Genomic DNA, 24,265 nt, shown 5'->3' with positions numbered 1-24,265 from the left:
AGCGAACTTGGTTCCGTGAGGCTGTGGTTTGTACACACGGGCAAGAAGGAACATAAACACAGCTGAGGCATGTGTACAGCATGTGCAACTGATTACTGCTGACCGACACGCAGTAAAAACTCCAGAGCAAATGGTGAAGCCTCTTTTTCTTCGGTAGGGCTGCCCACCACACGTCACTGGATCAAAGCTCTCCACCCCTGAGTGGAACATCTCCATCCTACAAATACACATTACCAGGAGCACAGGATGCGAAGGATGATTTCCCCCTTCGAAAAACTGGTAAGTTGGTTTAGCAAGACTCCACTTGCTCTTCCATAGTGTACCTGTAGTTGCACTTTGCCATCCTCTAGAGGAAAGCTAAAGGATTTGCACCATAGCTCTTAGGCCCTCTCCACCCCTGCCCTTAACATAAACACGCATGTGCACGCACACACATACGGCCCCCAATTTCAACATCAGTTGATCCAGGATATAATCGAAGGACCTTTTTGAGTTTAAAAGTTCATCGTATTTGGATTTGAAACAAATTATTATCTTATTGGCAAGAAAGAGTAGAATTAAGGAAAATAGAAATACAGTTTCTCCGAAAATTTAAATCTTCTCCACTAATGAGGTCCTCTGTAATTTCCTCCATTTGTCTAAATTTTTCTTCCGCCTCAGCCATTTACTGCAAAAAATGGGAATAATAAACTTTCTTTTCCTCACACATTTTAAAACCCGTAAATTTTAATTGTGTAAGGTGGTGAAAACAGATAAGACGAAGGCTACCTTCTGAGTTAAGTGACTTGCCTAATGTCTCACAGATTACAGGAGAACTCTGTGATGCTTTGTACCTAATGATCTCATGTAATTTTTATATAAAAATTTGCTTAGGGGAACTGGGACAATGAAACTTCTATTTGGAGTTTAGCAAACCGCCTTCTGGCTCTAAGGCTAGTATTTGTTTGCTCATCTTCTCCCTTTTCAGCCCTCTGATACGTGCATATTTAATGTGTTACATGCTCTTACCTCTGTGATAAATATATTTAAACTTCAGCTAGATATAAGCATAAATAGCATTGGTGTACGTTCTATTCTAAATCTCATGTTTTCCAAATACAGTTTTTTAAGAGAAAGCTGTAAATTTTAAAATCTTTGTACCCAGCACTGATCTGAAAAGGTATTCAGAGAAGATAGTTTGGTCCATTGTATTTTACTCAGGTCTACTTAAGAAGACTAGATCTATGTAATTTGTATTTGAAATCAAGAGAGCAAAAATGCTTTCCAATAATTATATTCATTTTCCCAAGCAATCTTGAATAATTAAAATGGATATAATATACTGTGAAAACACACGCTAAACTATTGTCTGTCATAATTTACCTATAGCATAATGAAGATTTAAAAATAAAATCTGTCATAAGTCAGAACTTATTTCCTACCATCTTTTGTACCAGGCACTGGGGTAGGACGGTGAAGTATTGCAGAGCAATCTCTGCCTTTTTATTTTAATAGCCCAAGGAGTTTTGCATTTCTACTATAAGACAATAGGTGTAGTAAAATACTATAAGAAGTAAAATACCTCCAGGGGGCTATGCGGAGGGGAGAATGAGATTTATGCATTGCATCAGAATTTCACACTATTACGTACAAATCAAATTGCCTTTCACGTAAATAAACTTTGCTGGGATAAAAGGAAGAAAGCAAAGAGTGAGCTTCCATGTATTTCTAAAACACAGAGTATAGTTTATGAAAATCGATCCATAAAGGACATGAGTTTTAGAATGCGCCGACTGTGATCTGCTGTCTTGACGTTTAGTTGCACCAGTAGCTTCTGTAGGAACTATTGACAGAGATTATGTGAATATTGCCCCAGGTCTCAGGGCAGTGACTGGCATTCAAGAGCCCAAGGAGTCACTAAAAGGAAAGAAAACATAAGTCCCCTTTATGGCAGGAGGTTACTGATGAGTGATATAGTTACATTCATGGAGAAAGACTTTTGCCCTGCTGTGCACACAGCCTTTGAATATATTCTTACCACTGGGAGACTGAAAACGGACTGCAGAACTGACACTGACTTTGAAAAGAAGTGGCATTTGGAACCAGTAAAGCATCCAGAAAGAAAATCTGATCTTTTTCAATACTTAAGAAGAAGTACTGAAAACCCATACTTTGTGTCCCAGTTTCCATGAGAACAGTTCAGGATTTTTTTTTTTTCTCTGTAAGGAATGACTAGCAAGCTGTTAATTTATTCTTGTAAAAATTCTCAGTCCACAACAGAATTCAAAGAGAAATCCTGCTCACTATATATGTTACAAAATTTTATTCAAATCTGTACTAATATGAAAGACATTTTCTGTGTCTGTGTGATATATAACAATAGTGAAAAGATCCAACCCTTGTCTTTGCTAGTGTTATATTTTCTGTATTTGCCTAATATGTTAAGGTTATTCCCTTTATAAAATTGAAAATCTGATATTAATGAAGCGTCAGGCCGTTGATTTATGAAACCAAACTTTTTCAAGTGTTGTACTAATGAAATTCTTGAACAGCCATTAATACTTTTATATTGGTATAGGGGTTTCAAAATATTTCTTAATTCAATTCCCATCATCTAAAAGAAGGATGTTCTAATTAAATACAGATGTTTTATACACATTATCTAAAGTACTTAAGAGATATCCTTCATTAATTACAAATAGGCAGAACAGAACTCTTCTTTTATCCATGTGATCCATTTGATGTATTTCCAGTCCACTGTGAGAAAGTTTATACATGTTATTTGCACTAAATAGAAGAGCATTGAAATACAGTCAAGTGATAATTTTTACTTCAGCATTTCTTGTATGTTTATGACTTAATAGCTGTTACAAAAAGCAAACAAAATATTACCATAATTACAGTTATAAACCTATGTAATGATTGGGGAAACTAAGATAATTTTTGTATAAAGCTACATCATATTAAATGAAATCTAGAGTAGTGGCATTGATCACATAGTGTAAATACCAGGACAGCTATAATAGAGTCAAGCTTTCCTACTGGGGCCTGATTATCACCCTCTGTGGTCTACTTGAATTTCACTGAACTCAGTCTTAGATTTAAAAGAAGTTGTTAAATGAGTGGATTCTCTCTTTCCATCTGCATATAATACTAAATACTTCCAATTTCTTTTTAACCTACCTCAGGACTGACTTGCCAATATGTATTAGCAAGATTTAAGGGAGTAAAGCTGGAATCAGAATAAGAAAAGTTGTAATGATCTTAAAATGATTAAAGTGGCCCCAGGGGTGTCCCTTAAGCAGTGAGCAGAGTTTGGAACCTCTCTTGACCTCCTAGGACCCAGCCAGACAGTGATAACCTAGGAACAGTCAATCAAAGAAGTCTCATTTGTCTGCAGAAATCTGACCTTTGTCATGCAAAGTGGACCTTTACTTCCTTTCCCCTTAGGAGGATCATGGTTGCTCCTAGCATTTAGGAAACATCAGAATAATACAAATAGGTGGCTTTAATCAAGCCCATTCCTAATTCACTTTTCTTTTAAATGTACGAATTGAGAGTCTTTTGCTCCCTTCACAACAATGCACATGAAAGGATTTCATAATTAGTTGTGAAGTTGAGAATGAAATCATTGTTTCAGTTTTTATGTTTATCACCCACACTTAAAATAGCACTTCCTTTTAGAATTAACTTCTGTGATTCTTTTTGTTCCACAACACAAGGATTTGTTGATACTGAAATTTGTACTATTTTATTGAACTTCATGTTTTGGTGCCAAATTATATTATACTGTGGTAGGTGACTTTTTTCCCCAATATAGCATATTTCTAGACTGATAATAAACTATAAAATAGAGAAAGGAAGCGTCTAGGTCCAGGTACTTTTGAAATAGTACATATTTCTCCCAAAGATACTGCGTATGTACTGACTTTGAATTGACCTACAGAACGATTTGTATTGGATTCTATTCCAGTGAGTGTGTACCTATATTTCATAAAATACTACGGTAAAAAATTCTAGAGGTTTTATGCTCCATTATATTATTGGGGTCTTACTCGGTGAACTTTGCCTTTCTTTGAATGTTATAGTCTTTCCATTTAATACTGCTAGATTAACCTCTTAAAGTGTGCAAGCCATATATAGCTTGGCTCGGGCTAACAGGACTGTTCCAGCCCCACTGAAATATTCATTTTAATGGTCAGCAACACTAGAGTCAGACTCATATGGAAGGGGTCCAAACATAAGTTAAGGTTTTGGAAGGCCAGTGTTATTTTCCACACTGAGTAAATTGGAAAGAAGGCAGAGATGAGACAGATAGCTTTATAAATCTCTCTCAGAATAGCTGTTAGAAGTTATGTTGTGGTACCTTGGTGACCTATTCAAGTTAGTATAATCCAGAATTAATACAAGGAGGTTTTTTTTTAATCTTATTTTTTCTTTTTTTTAAGATTTTATTTATTTATTAGAGAGAAAGAGAGAGAGAGCACTGAGCTGGGAGGAGAGGGAGAAGCAGGTTCCCCTTAAGCAAGGAGCCCGACACAGGGCTCGATCTCAGGACCCTGGGATCATGACCTGAGCTGAAGGCAGACGCTTAACCGACTGAGCCACCCAAGCGCTCCCCTTTATCTTATGTTTTAAAATCTCTTTCTCCCTTCCTCTGTCTCTCTAATTCTGTGTTTTTCTCATGATACACAAACACGTGCTCACATGCATGCATGGTCATGCACACACGTTTCTGCATAGATTAGCACGAAAAGAGCACTTACGCTGCAAAAATATCACTCTGAATTGTATTCCAGATTGACAAAAACTGGAGGATTTTTACCCATCTTAGTACTCTATCTTAGTTCCACTGTTTCAGTCATTCTTGCTTAAAATTATTAGAATAATCTTTTTGTGATAAAATTACACCAGTACTCCCAGAACCAAGAAGCAATGTGGCACAGTAACAGCAGGCTTCGGATCCACCTACCAGTTTGAAATCTGGATCCTCAGTCTTAGGAAATTTACTGAACCTCCTTGGCCTGTGACTCTGTCATCTGTAAAATGGGAATAATTATTGCACTTGGTTCATAGAGTTATTTTGGGAATTCAATGAAGTATTGTGTGTAACGAGCTTAGGATCATACCTAGGATTTACGGAGTGTTTAGTTAATTTTATGTTTCTAGTTGAGAAGGAATTCAGTTTCATTTATTTTTATCAAGTTAAAACTGTATCTCTTTTTATTGTGGAAAGTCTTTTTAAGGTTTAACATTCTGCCACATTTATTGATTAAATAAGTAACTGGGGAGAAAGTGACAAGCCTTCTTTTTAAGCTCTGTGCAACTTGCAGTACTAATGTCAACACTGGAATAAAGGGTTTTGTCAGTTTTGTATTTCCCTGGCATTTCAGAGCCAAATATGGTTTCCAAAAATAGCAGCAGACTTGTTTCTGTCATCTAACATAGGAGGAACACTAATTGATGCTCTGTGCTCACTGGGGCCAAACTGAGTTTTAATTTCTGCCCTGGACTTTATTTTTAAATTATTAGACTTTAATTTTTAGAACGGTTTTAGATTTACAGAAAAAACTGAGCAGATAATACAGAGGGCTTTCAGATCATCCTCCACCCCACCCCCCACCCCAGTCTCTGCTCTTATTTACATCTTTCATTAGTGTGGTACATTTGGTATAATTAATGAACCACTAGATACATTATTACTAGTGTAGTACATAATTTACATTAAGGTTTACTCTTAGTGTTATGAAGTTCTATAGATTTTGACACATGAGTAATGTCACGTCATGTGTCCATCATTACAATATAATGCCCAAGAGTTTCACTGTGCTAAAACTCCTCTCTGCTCCATCGATTCATCCCTCCCCCTAACCAACCCCTGGTAAGCCCTGGTAACCCCTGGTATTTTTACTGTCTCTATAGTCTTGCCTTCTGCAGCATGTCCCATAGATGGAATCATATAGTATAATGTATGTAGCCTTCCAGACTGGCTTCTTTCACTTGGCAATATGCGTTTAAGATTCCTCCGTGTCTTTGTGGCTTGAAAGCTCATTCTTTTTATTGCTAGATAATATTGTGTTGTATAAAGGAACCACAGTGTGTTCATCCATCTACCTCTTCAAAGGCATCCTGGCTCCTTTCAAGTTTTAGCAATTACGGATAAATCTATTGTAAACATTCTCACGTAGGTTTTGTGTGGGTATAAGTTTTGAACTCAATTAGGTAAATTCATAGGAGTGCCATAGCTGGGTCTTAGGGTAAGATGTGTTTAGTTTTGTAACTGCCAAACTGTCTTCCAAAGTGGCTGCACCATTTTGCACACCCACCAGCAGTGGATCAGAGTTCTTGTCACTCTGTATACTCACCAGCATTTGGTATTTTCAGTTTCAGTTTTTTGGATTTTAAACATTCTAATGGTATATAATGGTTTCCCTTTTTCGTGTTAATTTATAATTTCCTAGTATCAATGTGGTATATCTTTCTCTACCCCTTTAGTTTTAATCTATCTGTGTCTTTTTTTTTTTTTTTGAAGATTTTTATTTATTTATTAGAAAGAGTGAGCATGAGCAGGGGGAGTAGCAGAGGGAGGGGCAGCTCAGCAGGAAACCCTACGCAGGGCTCTCTCCCAGGACCTTGGGATCATGACTTGAGCCAAAGGCAGACGCTTAACCAACTGAGCCACCCAGGCACCCCTATCTGTGTCTTTATTTTTAAAATAGTTTTCTTATAGGCAACATATAGTTGGGTCTTTTTTTAAATCCACTCTGACAGTCTCTTTTAATTAGTATATTAGATCATTCACATTGGAAGTGGTTACTGATATCGTTAGATTATTACCACCATGTGTGTAATTGTTTTCTAATCACTGTACTTACTCTTTATTATTATTATTTTTTTATTTACCTTCTTTTTCTAGCCTCGCTGGAACGTCATTGACCACTGTATGATTCCATGTTCTCTATCTTCTTAGTATATCAATTGTACCTCTTTAACAAATTTTATTTTGTGATTTCCTTAGAGTTTGAAGCACGTATTTGTGGCTAAGCTGCATCTACTTTCAAATAACCCAGTACTGCTTTGTCAGTAGATACCTTGTAAGAGCATATTCCCAGTTCCTCCCTCCCATCGTTTATAATATTGCTGTCATTCTTCTTATTTTTTTGTAGGCTAAAATCACCCAATATGCTGTTGATATTATTATTTTGAATAATCTATTAGATCAATTAAAAATAAGAATAATAAAGTATTTCATTTTTCCTTCATTTATTCCTTCCTTTAAATAGATAGGAGTTTCTGACCTCTATCTTTTCTTTCTTATTGAAAACCTTCTTTTACTATTTCTTGCAAGGCAGGTCTACTGGCAACAAATTCCCTTAGTTTTTGTTTGTCTGAGAAAGGTTTTATTTCTCCTTCATGTTGAAAAGATGATTTCACTGAACACAGAACTCCAAGTTGCTGGAGTTTTTTCTTGCAACACTTGAAGCATTTCACTACACTCTGCTTGCTTGCAAGGTTCTGACAAGAAATCTGATCAGTTCTTATCCTTGTTATTCTCTAGGCAAGTTGCTTTCTAATATCCTCTGGTTTCTTTGAAGATAGTCTTTTTGTCTTTGGTTTTCTGCAGTTCGAATATGATATGCCTAGGTGTTTAGCTTTTGATATTTATATTGCTTCCTGTTCTCTGAGATTCCTATACCTGTGGATTTCAGCCATTATTCCAATATTCTTCTGTTCCTTTCTTTCTTGTTATTTTAGGATCCCCATTACACATATATGCTGCCTTTTGTAATTGTCCCAGAGTTCCAGGGTATTGTGTTCTTTTTTTCTCTTTGCCTTTCAGCTTGGAAAGTTTCTATTGATGTGTCTTCAAGATCTCTGATTCTTTCTTCAGCCACATCCAGTCAATTGATGAGTCCATCACAGCATTCTTCTTTCTGTGCTTTTGATTTCAAGAATTTCCTCTTGATTCCCTCTTAGAGTTTCCATCTCTCTGCTTACATTTACCCATATGTTCTTGCATGTTGTCAACTTTTTCCATTAGAGCCCTTAACATATTACTCATAAGTATTTTAAGTTCTCTATCTGATAATTCCAGAATCGTCATATCTGAGTCTGGTGTGATGTTTGCTTTGTCTCTTCAGAGTGTATTTTCTCTTGCCTTTTAGCAGGCTTTGCAATTTTCTGTTGAAAGCTGGGTGTGATATATTAGAAAATAGAAACCGAGTGGTTAGGCGTTTGGTGTGAGATTTTATGTTAATCTGGCTGGAACTGGACTGCATTTAATGTTTACCTTAGCTATAGTTGACAGAGGCTTAGTTTCCTCTAGTTTCCTGGTTTTGTTTTCTTCCCCTTTCTTATGATTACCCTGAGAACTCCTTCATAAATAGAGTCTGTCTTAACAGCTCTTACAGTTATAATCTATTGTTGTTATGTTGGAACCTTAGTGATATGGTGGTAAAATGTTGGGAAGCATCAGTGTTCTATAATCTTGTAATTAAATCTCATTTTTTTAATTGCCCTTCCCTCCAGGTCAGATAAAGATCTGGTAAGATATTTTCCCTTGCAGGGCAAGTTTTGTTATGTAAAATGCTCTGGGTATATTTTTAAATTGTTACTTTTCCCTTGGGCATATTTCAAAATGGTTACTTTTCTCCCCTCTTCCTACTCTGTGCCTTCACTTATATAGGAGGGGACTTTTCACTAATCTTCTCTGAGAGAACCTGGTTGGGTTCTTATAAGTAAAACCCATAAATGTGTAGGTCTCCCCTGAGTTTGGACCCTGGGGGTTTTAGCTGTCAAGCTAGTCCATATCGATCTCTAGTGTGACTCCAGTAACTCATCAAAATTACATTTAGGGGTTCCTACCAGTTACTGGCTCCAGTAGCTGCTGCTTCCAGTAAGCTGAGCTCAGCTGTGATTTTCTGTATTTTCCTGGCTCTCCAGATTTCAGAGTAGCACTCTGAGACCTCTATCCTCTGAAGGATGTAAGAAAACCACTTTGATTTTTACTTTGCTCAGCTTTTTTCTTGTGGTAAGGATGGAAGTGAAGATTTCCAAGCTCTTTACATGTTGGAGTTGATACCAGAAGTCTGCCATTGATTTTTAATGCTGTAAAACATTTAAAAAATAATTTTTAAACACAACTTTCCAACTTCTTGAGGTGACAGATTTATATTTAAGCAATATAATTCTTACCAATTAATTATAATAGATTTTTCAAAGATTAGCATAAATGATTGACTGTCTCTCTCAGCTTGGTCATGACTAACAAATCCATGTGCTAAAAACTGTGATAGAATAGGCTGAATAATTTTAAATCACATTTTGGAAGGAATCCAATACTTTGTGCTAAAGTCTTTGCCTATTGATAGAGTCTATGATATTTTATTCTGTGCCCTCTTCTGTATGTCATCTTTCTCTTCTCCTTTATTGGAAATAACACCCTATTGATTTTGGTACTTTGAAAATAAATTTGATGAAATATTGGTTTGGAATGGAGTATAAACTACTGTGTAAGCAAGATTTGGGAATTATAAGGATTTTTTTTTCCTGTGTTTTTCTTACTTTTCTAATTATATCAAACTCTAGAGATTTGATGAGGTAAGAAAACCCAATCGTGGCCTTCCAGAAATTAGAAAGTTTACTTTCCTTTTAAAAAAGAATTTAATTTTCCACATAGGTAATTTACTTTTTAAAAGAAGACTTTTTGATAGATTTAATCACTTTATGAAAAGTTAGCTATTTTAAACTAATTCATTGATTCTAAAATGCTCATTTTTTTTAGTTTTAACTACATACAAATGAACTTTATTTGTATTTTTTATTTTTTTATTTTATTTTATTTATTATGTTAATCACCATCATTAGTTTTTGATGTAGTGTTCCATGATTCACTGTTTGCATATAACACCCAGTGCTCCATGCAGTACGTGCCCTCTTTAATACCCATCAGCAGGCTAACCCATCCCCCACCACCCTCCCCTCTAGAACCCTCAGTTTGTTTCTCAGAGTCCATCGTCTCTCATGGTTCGTCTCCCCCTTCGATTTACCCCCCTTCATTTTTCCCTTCCTGCTATCTTCTTTTTTTTTTTAACATATAATATATTATTTGTTTCAGAGGTACAGATCTGTGATTCAACAGTCTTGCACAATTCACAGTGCTCACCATAGCACATACCCTCCCCAATGTCTATCACCCAGCCACCCCATGCCTGCCACCCCCCACCACTCCAGCAGCCCTCAGTTTGTTTCCTGAGATTAAGAATTCCTCATATCAGTGAGGTCATATAATATATGTCTTTCTCTGATTTATTTCTAAAATGGTCATTTTTTAAACAAACATGTCTGTAATCTCAATGGGTCTAATGGATGATATCTTCATAGTTCAACCAGCAATGTTTTTTGCTTTTGCATTTTTTTCTTAGTCATTGTGCATGCTACAGTTGATAAATTACTGTAGTATTTACCTAAGAATTAAATGGTTTAGAATAGTAAGATTTCTTGTAATATAGAAAAAATATAAATATATATGTATCTTTTATTTAAAAATGATAAAAAGCATAGATATTAATGTTCCTATGAATTATTTATTCAAAAGTTAGTTGTGGTTAAGTTAGAATCAAGGAACAAAATGGTTTAAGTTTCACAATTCAATAAACAAGTAGCTGGTCTCACAGATTGTATGTGCAATATGGATGAAAACTACTTTAGAGCCAAGAGCAAGTATCAATTGCAAATTGTGTGATAATTAAACAACCTTATAAGAACTTTGAAAATCTAACTCAAATTGTTTGTTTGTGGGGGGAAACTAGTATGAAAAAGCTGATAGAGGCTAGAAAGACAAAGCATGGAAAAGAATCTTATCGTTTGGAGTTAGATCTGGCTGAGAATTCTAGTATGGTGCTACCACGTAGAGCTATATAAACCATGGACAAGTTAAAAGGACTTCTCTGAGCCTTAATGTTTTCAAGTGTCAAGTATGGAAAATAATTGCCTTGAAGAATTATTATAAGCAATAGAGGTATTGTATGAAAGTGCCCAGCACAGTGCCTGATATATGGCAGTCTCAGCGCATATTTCCTGTATGATTACTAGGAATGATGGTATGGCATTTGGGGTAGGAATTAGCAGTAGTAGCCAGATGGTATAATAATGCAAGACTTGGAATAGCAAAAGGAGTCTAGACCTATGGTCTTAACCGTGTCACTAATATATGGCCTTAAACACAGGACTTCATGATTTGGGATCTCAGATTTCTGTGGTAAAGGAAAGATTTGGAACAAATGATTCCTAAGATTGTGTATAATTCTAAAAAGGAAATATGTTTCATGAAGAGTAAGATAAGAAAATATCAATAATTTGAAGACCATATAAATAAGAAATAAATGATGGTGCTTTTGCAGAATTATGTCTCAAATTCATTATAATTAACTGTAACAAAGCCTAATGACATATTTTTCACTCCCCATAAAATGCTCAATTAGAAACAGGCAGGACATTTTAGATAAGATTGGAATGAGGAATTGGCAAAAAATAATAATTAAGATTTTAAAAGCATTTAGCCATCTGTTGTATAATCATGAGAATGATTGAAAAAAGACTCCTAATTTGTAATATTCACAATTTTATAACTTGAAACACTGGGAGAAAGATTCCATGAAAATATATGTACTTATATATCTCTAGACATACCTAATGAAATAAATTAAAAGAAGACAGAAAATAAGTGATTAAATGTTTGCAATTATATTTTCTTTAAGTTTTCAGCCACTCACAGGGTTACTTTGAAATGAAGGGGTCTTTTATGGCAAAGAAATCTGGAGGAAACCATTATCTGTTTGCTCAAAAACCTTAGTATTAAGGCAGCTTTTAATAAAAATATATCCTGGCATGCTAGGTTTTTCATCAAGTGGCCTTAATTTACCTAGTCAGAGTTACCTTTATTTTTGTTTCTCGATCTCCTCTTGTCTAAAACTATTTGCTTTGGAGTTTCTTGTTTTTATTTTTATCTCAAGATTTAAACATTCTTTACCACCTATCCATATAAAAGATAAATTCAGAAGTCATTTTTATAAAACCTTCATTCTGGCATTTTCCTTATCTGTATTCTCATATCACTATAATTTTTGTTATAAAAGCTGGCATTGTATTTTAATTATTAGATATCATATTTCATACTTATGTTTTTATCTTGTTCTTCTCAATTAGATGGTAAAAGTGTCCTTAAAGAGAGTGTTTATGACATCTTCATTCCTTATCTGACAAACCACACTTTGTGCTGGCCCTCTTATCTTAGTGGGTAGTAAAGAAATCAATATACGTAAAAAAGGATGTTTGCCATTAATGAGCTCACAGTTTTCAGAGTGAGGCACTTGTAGCAGGTTCCTGAAAGGGTGATTGAAAATTAGCTTTACTTCAGTATTTGGACCACCATATTTCTTGAGGAACTACTATTTTACATTCCCAGATTTTGAACATTCTTGAGTAAAAGCAAAGATCTAAACCCCCTGAAGAATATAGATAGAAGACATTGAGATACTAATTTTTTAGTTATAAGCGTTTGGTATATTTAATTGGAATTATCTATTCAGTTTTATTATATGTATTTTAAAGTCGGTAACATGGAACAAGTTCTCAGAGAGCATTTACTAGCCTGCTGCAGCTGTATTTATGTGGTTCTTTGAAAATAATGGTGAGAAAATTCTGTATCTGCATTGTCTAATTCACTAGCCACGAGGCAGGTGTAGCCACTTGAAAATTAATGCAAATGTGGCTAGTATGCCTGAGGAGATAAGTTTTTTTTGAAAAATTTTAATATATTTAAATTTAAATATCCACATGTAACTAGCTATTTACTATCCTATAGGACAGCATGAGTACAGACCAAGGCAGGCGGAAATGGGGCCTGAGTGTCATGGCAAATCTCTCTGGTGCCCAAGGCAGACATCACTAATCAGTCACAGCAAACTCTTCCTTCTGAATTTGGACATAGCCTTAGAATCATTTTTAAATCACATCACCCAAAGAAAATATAATGTCCGAGCAGAATTAGACTTTTTTTGGGACTCTTAATTTTTAAGTAACAAAAAACTAATACAAATTAGCTTAGTTTAAAAAAAAAAAGGAGGGGATTTGGAGGGCTTCTTTTAACTGTGCTTAGATATTAGTTCAATGTGATCACATGTTATTATTAGAAGTCTGAGTTCCTATCCTAGTGCTGCTGGACTTTACATACAGTAATGCTCTCTCCAGATGGTGATAGGGATAACCCAGTACAGCCCTAGGCCTACCTTTTAATTGCTTAACAAAAATAGGAAAAACAAGCACTTTCCACCAAGTAGTTCTGATAAATTCCCAGGACTAACACACTTGAATAACTTAGGTCATGTACCATCCCTGAACACATCACTCTCACAGAGAGACAGATTACATTGGTGGGGAGACTGCCTCACCTGCTCACCCTGGAAGTTTGAATGGAATTTATAGTTGCTCTCTAATGGCCCGGAATGAGAATGAGACTCTGACCAGCATTTATCCTTCTAAAAGGCAGCTCTGATTCTATTAACACACACTCTCTCTCTCTTTTTAGTATCATGTCATCTGCAGTGCAAATTTCACTCCTCCTTCACCAATTGTGATGCCTTTTATTTATTTTTCTTGTCTGACTGCTATGGCTAGGACTTCCAGTACTATGTTGAATAGAAAGGTTAAAGTGGACATCCTTGTTTTGTTCCTGACCTTAGAGGTCTCAGTTTTTCACTGTTGAGTATGATGTTAGCTGTGGATTTTTCATATATGGCCTTTATTTTCCCTCTGTGTGTACTTTGTTGAGTGTTTTTATCATGAATGGATGTTGTACTTTGTCAAATGCTTTTTCTGCAACTATTAAGATGATCATATGGTTCTTGTCCTTTCTCTTATTAATGTGATGTATTACAAAGATTGAATTGCAAATAATGAACCACCCTTGAGTCCCTGGAGTAAATCCCACTTGATCATGGCAAATGATTTTTAATGTATTGTTGGATTCGGTTTGCTAATATTTTGTTAAGGATTTTTACATCTGTGTTCATCAGAGATATTGGCGTACAGTTTTCTTTTTTTGTAGTGTCTTTGGTTTTGGTATCAGGGTAATTCTGGCCTCATAGATTGAATTTGGAAGCTCTCTTTGCTCTTTTGTTCATTTGGAATAGTTTGAGAAGAGTAGGTATTAACTCTTCTTTAAATGTTTGGTGGAATTCACCAGTGAAGCCATCTGGTCCTGGACTATGGTTTGTTGGGAGTTTTTTGATTACTGGCTAACTTTCATTGCTAGTAATTAGTGTGTTAAAATTTTCTACTTCTTCTTGATTCAGTTTCAGAAGGTGTATGTTTCTAGGAATTTATCCATTTCTTCTAGGTTGTCCCAATTTGTTGGCATATAATTTTTCATACATCTTATTATAACCCTCTGTATTTCTGTGGTGTTGCTTGTTATTTCTCTTCCTTCATTTCTGATTTTATTTGAGTTGTCTCTCTTTTTTTCTTGATGAAAAGTTCAGGAATTTTGTTGATCTTTTCCAAGAACGAGTTCCTGGTTTCATTGATCTATATTGATCTGAGCCTATTAAATCTTTTGTTCAAATATTACGTGATTGTCACACATGTCCTGGGACTTTCTTCAGTGGTCTCTTCAGGTCTGAATTTCCTACTCATTTCAAAAGTCACCTTAAGCACTACAATTTATAGGAAGCTTTTCCAAATCCTCTTTCTTCTGAAGCAGTGATGCTGAAATCTTTTATAATTCAGCTCCCTTAATTTTCCTTTGTTACCTATGTTATTTCCATGTAAACACTGCTTCTGTATAATAGTGAAACTTACTCAGTGGCAGAATTTGTGTTGTATATATTTTTTTGATCTCAGCAATAACGATTACAGTATTTTTCTGTGCTATATCAGTGTCTTTCAAATTTTTTTTAGCTATGACCTACTGCACAGTGTGGAATACACACACATCCCCAAAACAAAGAAAAATTCACAATAATTTTATCATGTATAATAGTTTCTTCACTATTTTATCTATTTTATTTTAAAATGCTGGTTACAACACAATAGATTCATATCATATCCCTCATTTTGCAAAATACTATGGAGGATGACTCTGCAAGGCTTATGAAATGAATATTTGCCAGAGAAAGGCACTGAGAACTTTGTGATATAAATCATTTTTGGAATACAGGATGTAATATCAAGAGGAGCATAATGATTAATTACATGGTGATGATGTTTACCTCCTTCAGACTCTGTGTTGCTCCACAGTAAAACACAAACAAGAGAGCAGCAAATTACCTTGCTGTGATAGTTGGTAAGGGCTAAGTGGGTAACTCACGGATTTTGAGATTACTACTGGCAGGAATAATTTACACATGTTTTAAAAATATGTTTATTAAATGATAATTTTGAAGGGAATTAATGTTAACAGTTCGTTAGATTTATATGGTAGTAATAGATAACATTAGTCACTATGTGCAAGATACCATTGTAAGCATCTTATCTATATATCTTAGTGATTCCATACAGTAACCCTTGAAATACATCTCATTGTTTTTCACTAGTTTTCTAGACAAGGGAACAGTCATAGAGAGGTCAGTAATTTTACTCAGTTCTCTTTTTATTTCCATGGGTGAGTGTAATGCCAGGTTGAAGTGCAGTGCTGGGTTTGAGGACAGTGAGTTTTATTTCAGAACCTGGCCTTTCAGTCCATATGTTTTATACATAAATAAGTGGTATCTGGCTGGTATCATTGAAAAAGGCAATTATGCTAAAGTTATAAAGATTTTATTTATAGTACCACATTGATTCATCCTAATAAAAGTAGTGAATTATAACAACTTAGATTGTACCGATTATAATTTAACTTTAGTCAGTGATGAGTAGGGTTCAGAATTTTAGAGGGGTGCCTGGGTGGCTCAGTTGGTTAAGTGTCTGCCTTCAGCTCAGGTCATGATCCTGGGGTCCTGAGATTGAGCCCGGAGTTAGGCTCCTTGCTCAGCAGGGAGTCTGTTTCTCCTTCTCCTGCTGTCCCTCCCCCCCCACTTGTGTCCTCTCTCTCTCTCGCTCACTCTCTCTCAAATAAATAAATAAAATCTCTAAAAAGAAAGAAAGGAAATACCTATTATCGGTAGACACTAATCTATGGTGGGTAACTTTATTTTTTAAAAATTTGCCTGTTTTATTTATGTCATTTCTTGAGAAAATCTTCAAATTCCTTTAAAGGTGGCATAACATGAATAACTAAATTACAAGATTGCCACTGCATTCTTCTCAGGAACAGGAAAAAGAACCCTGAAATACTGGTCATACATGACATTTCTTGAGTGTGCAAATGCTAATAGTGAAATATTACTAAAGATAAATGCCCGAATTCACAGATTTTGTAATTTATGAAAGCATAAAATTTATACTTTAAAAAACTCCAAAAATGCTGTCCTTGTTCCTGTTATCACTTGGTATTATGCTCTTTTTGACTCTGATGCTCTATTAAACAAATTTTCTGCCTTCATAACTGTTCTATTTGTGAAGACACATGTAATAAATACAAAGAGAAGGCATGTCTGTTTATGCATTCGATTGTTTTTTAAAATAATTACCCATTTTATTCCCCAAAAGATTTGATACGGATATAGACTATTATGTGATTAAAAGGATAATGTTTTGAAGTTTTTAACGTGTTTTAGACTTCTATAAGCAAGGAGTGAAGGCTAGAGTATGGAGGGAAGTCTTAGTGGAGAGAATGTGTTCACAGCGTATCTGAGGCAATGGTTAGGTTGAGAGTCGGGGAGAAGCACAGAGGCATGATCAGGAGTGAGCATCTGAAGGTGGCCGACTTATTTTTGCCACCATTGGGGGAAGCTTTTGCCAGATGAGGTAGTACCAGATGATGCAAGCCCCTGTGAGACTCAGTTTGTAGGAATTCTCTCTCTCTTGAAGCTTGGTGTAAGAAGAGGACCCAAGAAGTCAGTGCAGTGCATTTTCATGTGTGAGAGTAACATGAAACAAGAAAAGCTTTGGAAAGATAGATCTGGGTTATTGTATCCAGATCCAAATGAAAGAAAAGAATGGAAAGCAGAGAGCTTAGCTAAATCACTTCTGTAAAAAGAAAAATAAATACTCAGCTTTTAAATTCGAGGTCACCCAGCTAGTAAACAACAGAAGTAGAATTTGAATTCCAATCTTTCTGACACCAAAATGTGTGGCTATTAGCCTATGACTGTAGATTTCACCAGGATGGAAAAATGATAAAACCAATTGATATAAAGATGTTGAGAACGGGGCGCCTGGGTGGCTCAGTCGGTTAAGCGACTGCCTTCGGCTCAGGTCATGATCCTGGAGTCCCGGGATCGAGTCCCACATCGGGCTCCCTGCTCAGCGGGGAGTCTGCTTCTCCCTCTGACCCTCCCCCCTCTTGTGCTCTCTCTCTCTCTCATTCTCTCTCTCTCAAATAAATAAATAAAAAATCTTTAAAAAAAAAAAAAAAGATGTTGAGAACAAAGTTAATGATTTGTGTTTTGATTATACTGATGAAAGATAGGAGGAATATGATGTACAAAGGAAAGATAACAATAAACTGACTGAAATTTCAGAATTGGAGTTTTCTTGGAGTCTCACAGAAAACTTAGTAAGTTTCAGGCATTTTGAGCCATTTAGAAGAGAAAGTGTGTGTGTGTGTGTGTGTGTGTGTGTGTGTATAAGAGAGAGAGCAGGGGTAAGGGGAAGAGAGGATATGCATATGAATATTTAGAGAATGAGAGAAATAGTAACTGGTTAATGGGAATTAAAGAGGGCACCTGATATGATGAGCACTGGGTGTTATATTCAACTAATGAATCATTGATCATTATATAAAAAACTAATGATGTGTACTATACCTCGGCTAATTGAATTTAAATTTAAAAAAAAGCAAGCTCAGGGAGGACGGAGGGAAGGAAAGAAGGTGTAAAGAGGTGGAGAACTCAAGGATGAAGAGCTCTGTGCTGCAGAAGGCAAGAAGAGAAATGAAAGTTCGGCTATTTCAAGGATAGGTATTGAAAACATCCTAATACCTTTTGCTTGTTTGTAAATAAATGATAAAATCCAGAGGTGGTAACTGAGTAAATCCTAGGGATGGATGACATGAGAACACAGGAAAATATACTTTAAGGAAAGGGATGGAGATACTGGCAAATGAGAAGAAGCCATGACTGGAAGAAATAAAAATTCACTGTAGGGGTGCCTGGGTGGCTCAGTCGTTAAGCGTCTGGCCGTTGGCTCAGGTCGTGATCCCAGGTTCCTGGGATTGAGCCCCGCATCGGGCTCCGTGCTCTGCGGGAAGCCTGTTTCTCCCTCTCCCACTCCCCTTGCTTGTGTTCCCTCTCTCGCTATCTCTCTCTCTGTCAAATAAATAAATAAAATCTTTAAAAAAAAAAATTCACTGTAGTTGTTCTAATTTTTCCCTCCCCCTTTTTGTTGTCAAAATTTGAGTCTGTTCCATCATTACCTGTACAGTTGAGTTCAGAATAGCACTTACTGAGCATCTGTTCTACCTTAATTATTTGGCTAGGTTATGATGTCACAGATATGTGTATCCTCTGATTTAGCTCTTTTTTCTCTTCTTTGTCAGTATTCTCATAGGACACCAGTGACTTACAAATCCCTAAATTAGTGGATTCTTCTTAGGGTTTTTTTTTTTTTTTCCTCTCTTTTATGGTTTTTGACCCCATTGACCAACTCTTACGCTTTCTCCTTTAAAGTTAAATTTTATATGCTGCTCTTCCATTCCTCTGCATCTCTCTGTTTCCATTCCTACACCCTGTATGCCTGCCGCCCACGAAAGGGGATTTCCCAAGTTGACCTGTCTCCTCTCTGTGTCGTGTTCCATAGTTTTCATTTTCCCATGTTTTAAATATCATCACTCCATTAAAGGCTTTAATTCTAGTTCTTATTCATTCTAACTAGTTCTTATTTGTTCTAATCAGTGGGTACTTCTGATAATGGCATTTAACTCAGCTTCCTCATTCATACAATGATCAGACTGATCCTGGACCATCTTCATTTTTTCCTTTAAGTCTTTCCATTTGTGGTAGAAATCTACATCTCTAATTCTCAACCTTTCCACAGACTCCAGGCTGACATTCCCAAGGTGTCCTGCTCTTATTGTCACTTCCTGGGTTTAAAAGTTGACCCTCCCGTCTTCTACCTCAAGCCATGTCCTGATTTCCTGGATTCTGCTAAAACCTCTGCAGATTTGACCATAAGATTTCCCTTAGCTTCATCGTCTTTTTTCCCCTCTTGTCCAGTCCATCACTAAGTGAAGACCTTTGCCCTACCTGCTCTTTTTTTAAAAGCAGGAATCATCTTTTTAGTTCAATAATTTCTCCTTCCCTAATACCTACTGTACAACTTTGCACAGAATAAGTGCTCAGGTAGTAATTGTTAAAGGGAGTGTCTCATCCTTCTCTTCATGTCTGACTGCTATTAGTTCTCCTTCAGAAATGTCGAATCATAATTAAAACCAATTAAATGAGAATCAGCAACATTCTCGTTTTTTTTCCCCTACTCTTAGCTGAAGTACAACATTTAAACCACCTGAAATAGGATAAACTGGTAAGGAAAACAATGCTGTTCTTTGAGCCCTGATAGAACATAAATTCAGTGAAAATCTGTTCAAACCACAACTCTAATTAAAGGTTTTAGCTGCCAAATAATATGTTCTGGTTAAAGCCAAGTTAGTATTATGGAGTGTTTCAGGAATAACAGCACAGGCTTTCTACTTTGCTGTTGATTTTCTCATGGGAAACTCATGTAAAGGAGAGTGATACCTCCCTGTTGACTTTAACTTTTAGAAATGCAAAGCATGCTGAAATTGTACATAATTCTCTTCTAAAGAAAAGGAAATAGCATTTCAATGGTTTTCCTCAGTGTCTTACTGAGTTATGGTGGGGCACAATTATGTCTGTTAAATTGATTTACCAGATGGAACGTTACATTTTATATTCAGCTGATTAAGTTGTAGGAGACTGGAATTGTATCTCATACCATGAAGATCATATATAAAGGCAAAAATATTTTAATTAACTACATTTTGAAACTGGCTAATTAGAGGTTTAAACTGTTTTCATTCCTTTAACTTATATTGTACTAAAAAAGGGAAATTATTCTTAGGAATGGGCCTTATCCTACAGTTGTTATTGGGCTTAATAATTTAATATCTCAAATGGAATCTGTAAAGAAAAAAAGTAAAATGTTCCCACTTGAGTGAGTTTTAGAAATTGCTTGCTTATCATGGCTATTTAATAGGTACAAAATACTCTTAGCATTTTAGGGTTAAAAGAAATGATCCTTAACTTACACCCTTATGGATCTTTAACAGAAAACATTTAAAGAAAAAAGCTCTTATTTTTGCCCTTTTTTCTCCTTCGGATCTTCTCACAAGTAAGAAAATCTATTAATAAAGCCTTTACCTTTTATAGAAAATTAAATCTGATAAAATAGTAAATACTAGGGACGCTTGGGTGGCTCAGTCAGGTAAGCGTCTGACTTCGGCTCAGTCATGATCCCAGGGTCCTGGGACCCTGTCCCACATCAGGCTCCCTGCTCAGTGGAGAGTCTGCTTCTTTTCCTCTCTGCCTGCCGCTCCCCCCTGGTTTGTGCTCTCTCTCTGACAAATAGATAAAATCTTTAAAAAAAAATAGTAAATACTAATTTCAAGTAAATGATGGTCCTGGTAGTTTGCTAAGGGATGGGCATCTATCATTAAAAATTTTCTTTTCATATCTGACTTCCCTACCTAAAAATAATGCCATAAAAATATAGCACAGTAAACCCCGATCTAGTCAGGACCAGTACTTGAGAATATTCAGACTTCCAAAACAGTGCCAACGTTGGAATTCATTAGACTACTGTATTGGCTTCCTATGCCTCCTATAATAAGTTATCATAAACTTAGTTGCTTAAAACACACATATTTATGATCTTACTGTACTGGAGGTCAGAAGTCCAAAATGGATCTCTCTGGGTGTCAGCAGGGCTGTGTTCCTTCCTGGAGGCTCTAGGGACAGTTCCATGTCTGTGCTGATTGCAGCTGCTGGGGGCTGCCTGCATTCTCTAGCTTGTGGCCCGCTTCCAGCTTCAAAGCCAGCAGTGACGAGTTGAGTCTTGAACTGCATTGCTCTGGTGCTCACTCCTCTCTCTCTCTCTCTCTCTCTTTTTTTTTTTTTTTTTTTTTTGTCTTATTTCGTTTTTCTTTTTGGTATTTCAAAAGATACTTGTGATTATCCTGGGCCCACCTGGACAATCCAGAATAATCTCCTTCTCTTTAAATGAACTGATTAGCAACCTTAAGTCCATCTGCAACCTTAATTTTTTTCTTTACCATGTAAAATAACAGTCACACATTCTGGAGAATAGGACCTAGATACCTTGGCTAAGGAGGCGTTTTTCTGCCTACCACAACTTAGAGATTTTATTAGGATGATGTTTGCTACAGAATCCTTTGACTTACTACTTCTTCACCATTTTACTTGAAGTTTGAGGTCTATTTATTCAGCCAGATAGTCATCCAGAGAAAGTTGGCTAATAGAAGGTGTTTAACTGAAGGTTTGTCTAGAGAAGGGTTCTTGGGTGACCTTAATATATCCAGAGGCAAAATACTGCCTTTTACATCAGTCTGAAATGGATAATAGTGTTTTCTTATAAATAGGGATTGCAGAGAAAATCTGTAATAAAGATAATAAAGCTCTGAATTCCGTTGAGGCAGAAGTGAATTACCAAGAACATTCCCAAACCACAAAGTTCACAAAATCAAAATTTGCAAAGGGAAGTAATTAATAACAAGACCTGCCCAAATGACTTGGAAGGTTTTGAAACAGGAAAAGAACAGGAAGCAAGGTAACGTTTGAGCTGCCTGAAGGACAAACTCCTGTTGATCAGAAGTCGGTGCTGATCAGTGGTGCTGTTGATCTATGGCAACTGGCTGTGTTTCAGGGGTTATTTTGTTTGTTTGTTTTTGTTTTAGAGAGAGAGAGGGAGGGAGAGAGCAAGCACAAGCAGGGGGAGTGGCAGGCAGGGGAGAAGCAGGCTCCCCGCCGAGCAAGGAGCCGGACGTGGGGCTTGATCCCAGGACCCTGGGATCATGACCCGAGTCGAAGGCAGCCGCCCGACCAACTGAGCCACCCAGGTGCCCCTGGGGTTTTGAAGGGCCAAATATACTAGTGATTACACCTGAAGACTTGAAATTATATTGAAGCAGATAACAGTTCCAAATAATAGTATTTAAACACTAAAAAAATATATATGAGAATGACAAGATTGACCAGAAAGGTACTTACACTACACTGAACAATGAGGAGACTAATGGAACCACCTTCCTTGTAGATCTAATCCAGGAAGCCGGAGACCCACTGGGCAACTGGTTCTCCTTTATCTCATCAGGGATCCTTCTGCCATCACTGGCTCTTCAACCTCCGCTCTCTCATCATGCCTTCTGTTGCAGTTCAGTGCCCATTCCAGTTATTGACCATTCTCGGACTCCAGCATCCTCTTGTCCAGTCAAGCCTCTGTCTTTTAAATTTTAAATCTAGTTTTCCTACCCTCCTACTTAAGAATCACGTAATACCTCTTCTATCACTTTCACGGCTGAAGTCCTTACGTGGCATTCACAAATTTTGTCCTCCTCCCTCTTCCCTCCTGCCCTAACCTCCTCTCCTACCTGTCTCCCCTCTACCTTCTCCTATCATTTGCCCCAGCAGGACCAAACAAGTTGCAATCTTATGAAAAGTCTTTTCTGCTTCACACTCATACAAGCCATTCATACCTGATTTTCCAAATGGTCCTTGCTTTTCCTAAAGCGTATGCTTGAATAGCTCATAGTTTTCTGTAAATGCTCAGCTATTATGTACTTCCCCTCTGTGATGCTTCTCTTGGTGCCTTTCCGTCACCCACCAGGCTACCCTACACACTCACTGCATTCCTTATTCCAAATAGGTATATGCCCAAACACACCTGGACATGTCTTTGTGTCTGTATTAAAATTAAAATTCTCTACTTAGCTGAGAAATCTTTCAGGATAATATCTATGGCTTGTTTTATTATTCTATCCCAACCATCTTCAGAGAGCTCATAATAGTCACTGAATAAATTTATCTTATATGAATAAATAAATATATAGAGTAAAATAGGAGCTAGTATACATCTCCTTAGGTATTCAAAAATATAGGAAAATTCTTTATGAAAAATTTTTTTTTCTAAGATTTTTTTTATTTATTCATCTGACAGATAGATACAGCAAGAGAAGGAACACAAGCAGGAGGAGGGGCAGAGGAGGAAGCAGGCTTCCTGCTGAGCAGGAAGCCCGATGTGGGGCTCAATCCTAGGACCCTGGGATCATGACCTGAGCAGAAGGCAGACGCTTGATGATTGAGCCACCCAGGCGCCCCCTTTATGAAAATTTTTAAGAATTTAATTCACAGTAATATTTTTTAGGAAAGAGACTGATTGCTTTTGGATGGCTATAAACTGGGTATGTCAGAAGGAAATGAAACAAATGAAGTAACAAGCTAGACAATGATTTTATAGTTTTAAGAGAATAAACAATATTTTCAGATAAGGTTTACAGCGTCTAAGATTAGACAGTGATATCACTATATTTACCATATATCATTCTCTTCAGTATTTCTGAACTCTCTAAAGTCAAGGGAATGAATATTATTGCCCACATTTGCAGGCAAGAAAATTGAAGCATAAAGACATTGAGTAATACTTGATCCAAATCCAATACCAGACTCTTATGAATGTGACTAAGTAAGGTTCATGCTGAGAGCACAAGTACAAAAAAGGTTAGATTTATGGTGATACTCAAGGAGTTATTAGGTGATATGTATTAATTTCTGGACCATATAGTCTTGACTATGAGGTTGTTTTCTGGGAGAAGTTGTGTCCCTGTCAAATATTGGGCTGCCCCAGTGCAGATCTCACCCTCCAAGACGGTCCTTACCCTGTCACGAAATCAGTTCACATCTGTGTTTACCCATGAAGCTCTTACGAAGTGTCTGGGTAGAAAGTATGTTAAAAAGTTTTACATCACACATGAAACTACTCTTCATGATACTTCTGTTTGAGAGAATATATGAAAGATACATCTAATAAAGGAAGTAAATAAAACTGTAAAGTACATGGTATAATTTTTTTTCATGCATAGACAGAATTAGTTCATGACTGAAAGAATCTTAACAGAATTGAATGACTTATTCTGAATTTTTATTTATAAGAGTAG

The 24,265-nt window shown here is 36.4% G+C and overlaps 1 protein-coding gene across 18 annotated transcripts in view; it reads left to right on the top strand.

Moving 5' to 3' along the window:
* Positions 1–24,265, top strand: part of HDAC9 (histone deacetylase 9) — a 912,577-nt gene that overhangs the window by 477,807 nt on the left and 410,505 nt on the right. For all 18 annotated transcript variants that reach the window (XM_032401986.1, XM_032401978.1, XM_032401976.1 and 15 more), the window contains one exon: positions 158–279. In XM_032401986.1, coding sequence (XP_032257877.1) covers positions 158–279 — 122 coding nt within the window. The remainder of the gene's footprint in view (positions 1–157; positions 280–24,265) is intronic.

The sequence above is a fragment of the Phoca vitulina genome, unplaced genomic scaffold (assembly GCF_004348235.1).
Source record: "Phoca vitulina isolate PV1807 unplaced genomic scaffold, GSC_HSeal_1.0 scaffold4, whole genome shotgun sequence".
NCBI classification, from domain to species: domain Eukaryota; kingdom Metazoa; phylum Chordata; class Mammalia; order Carnivora; family Phocidae; genus Phoca; species Phoca vitulina.
The sequence above is the reverse complement of the archived record's forward strand: the minus strand, read 5'-3'. Positions and strand labels throughout refer to the sequence as shown.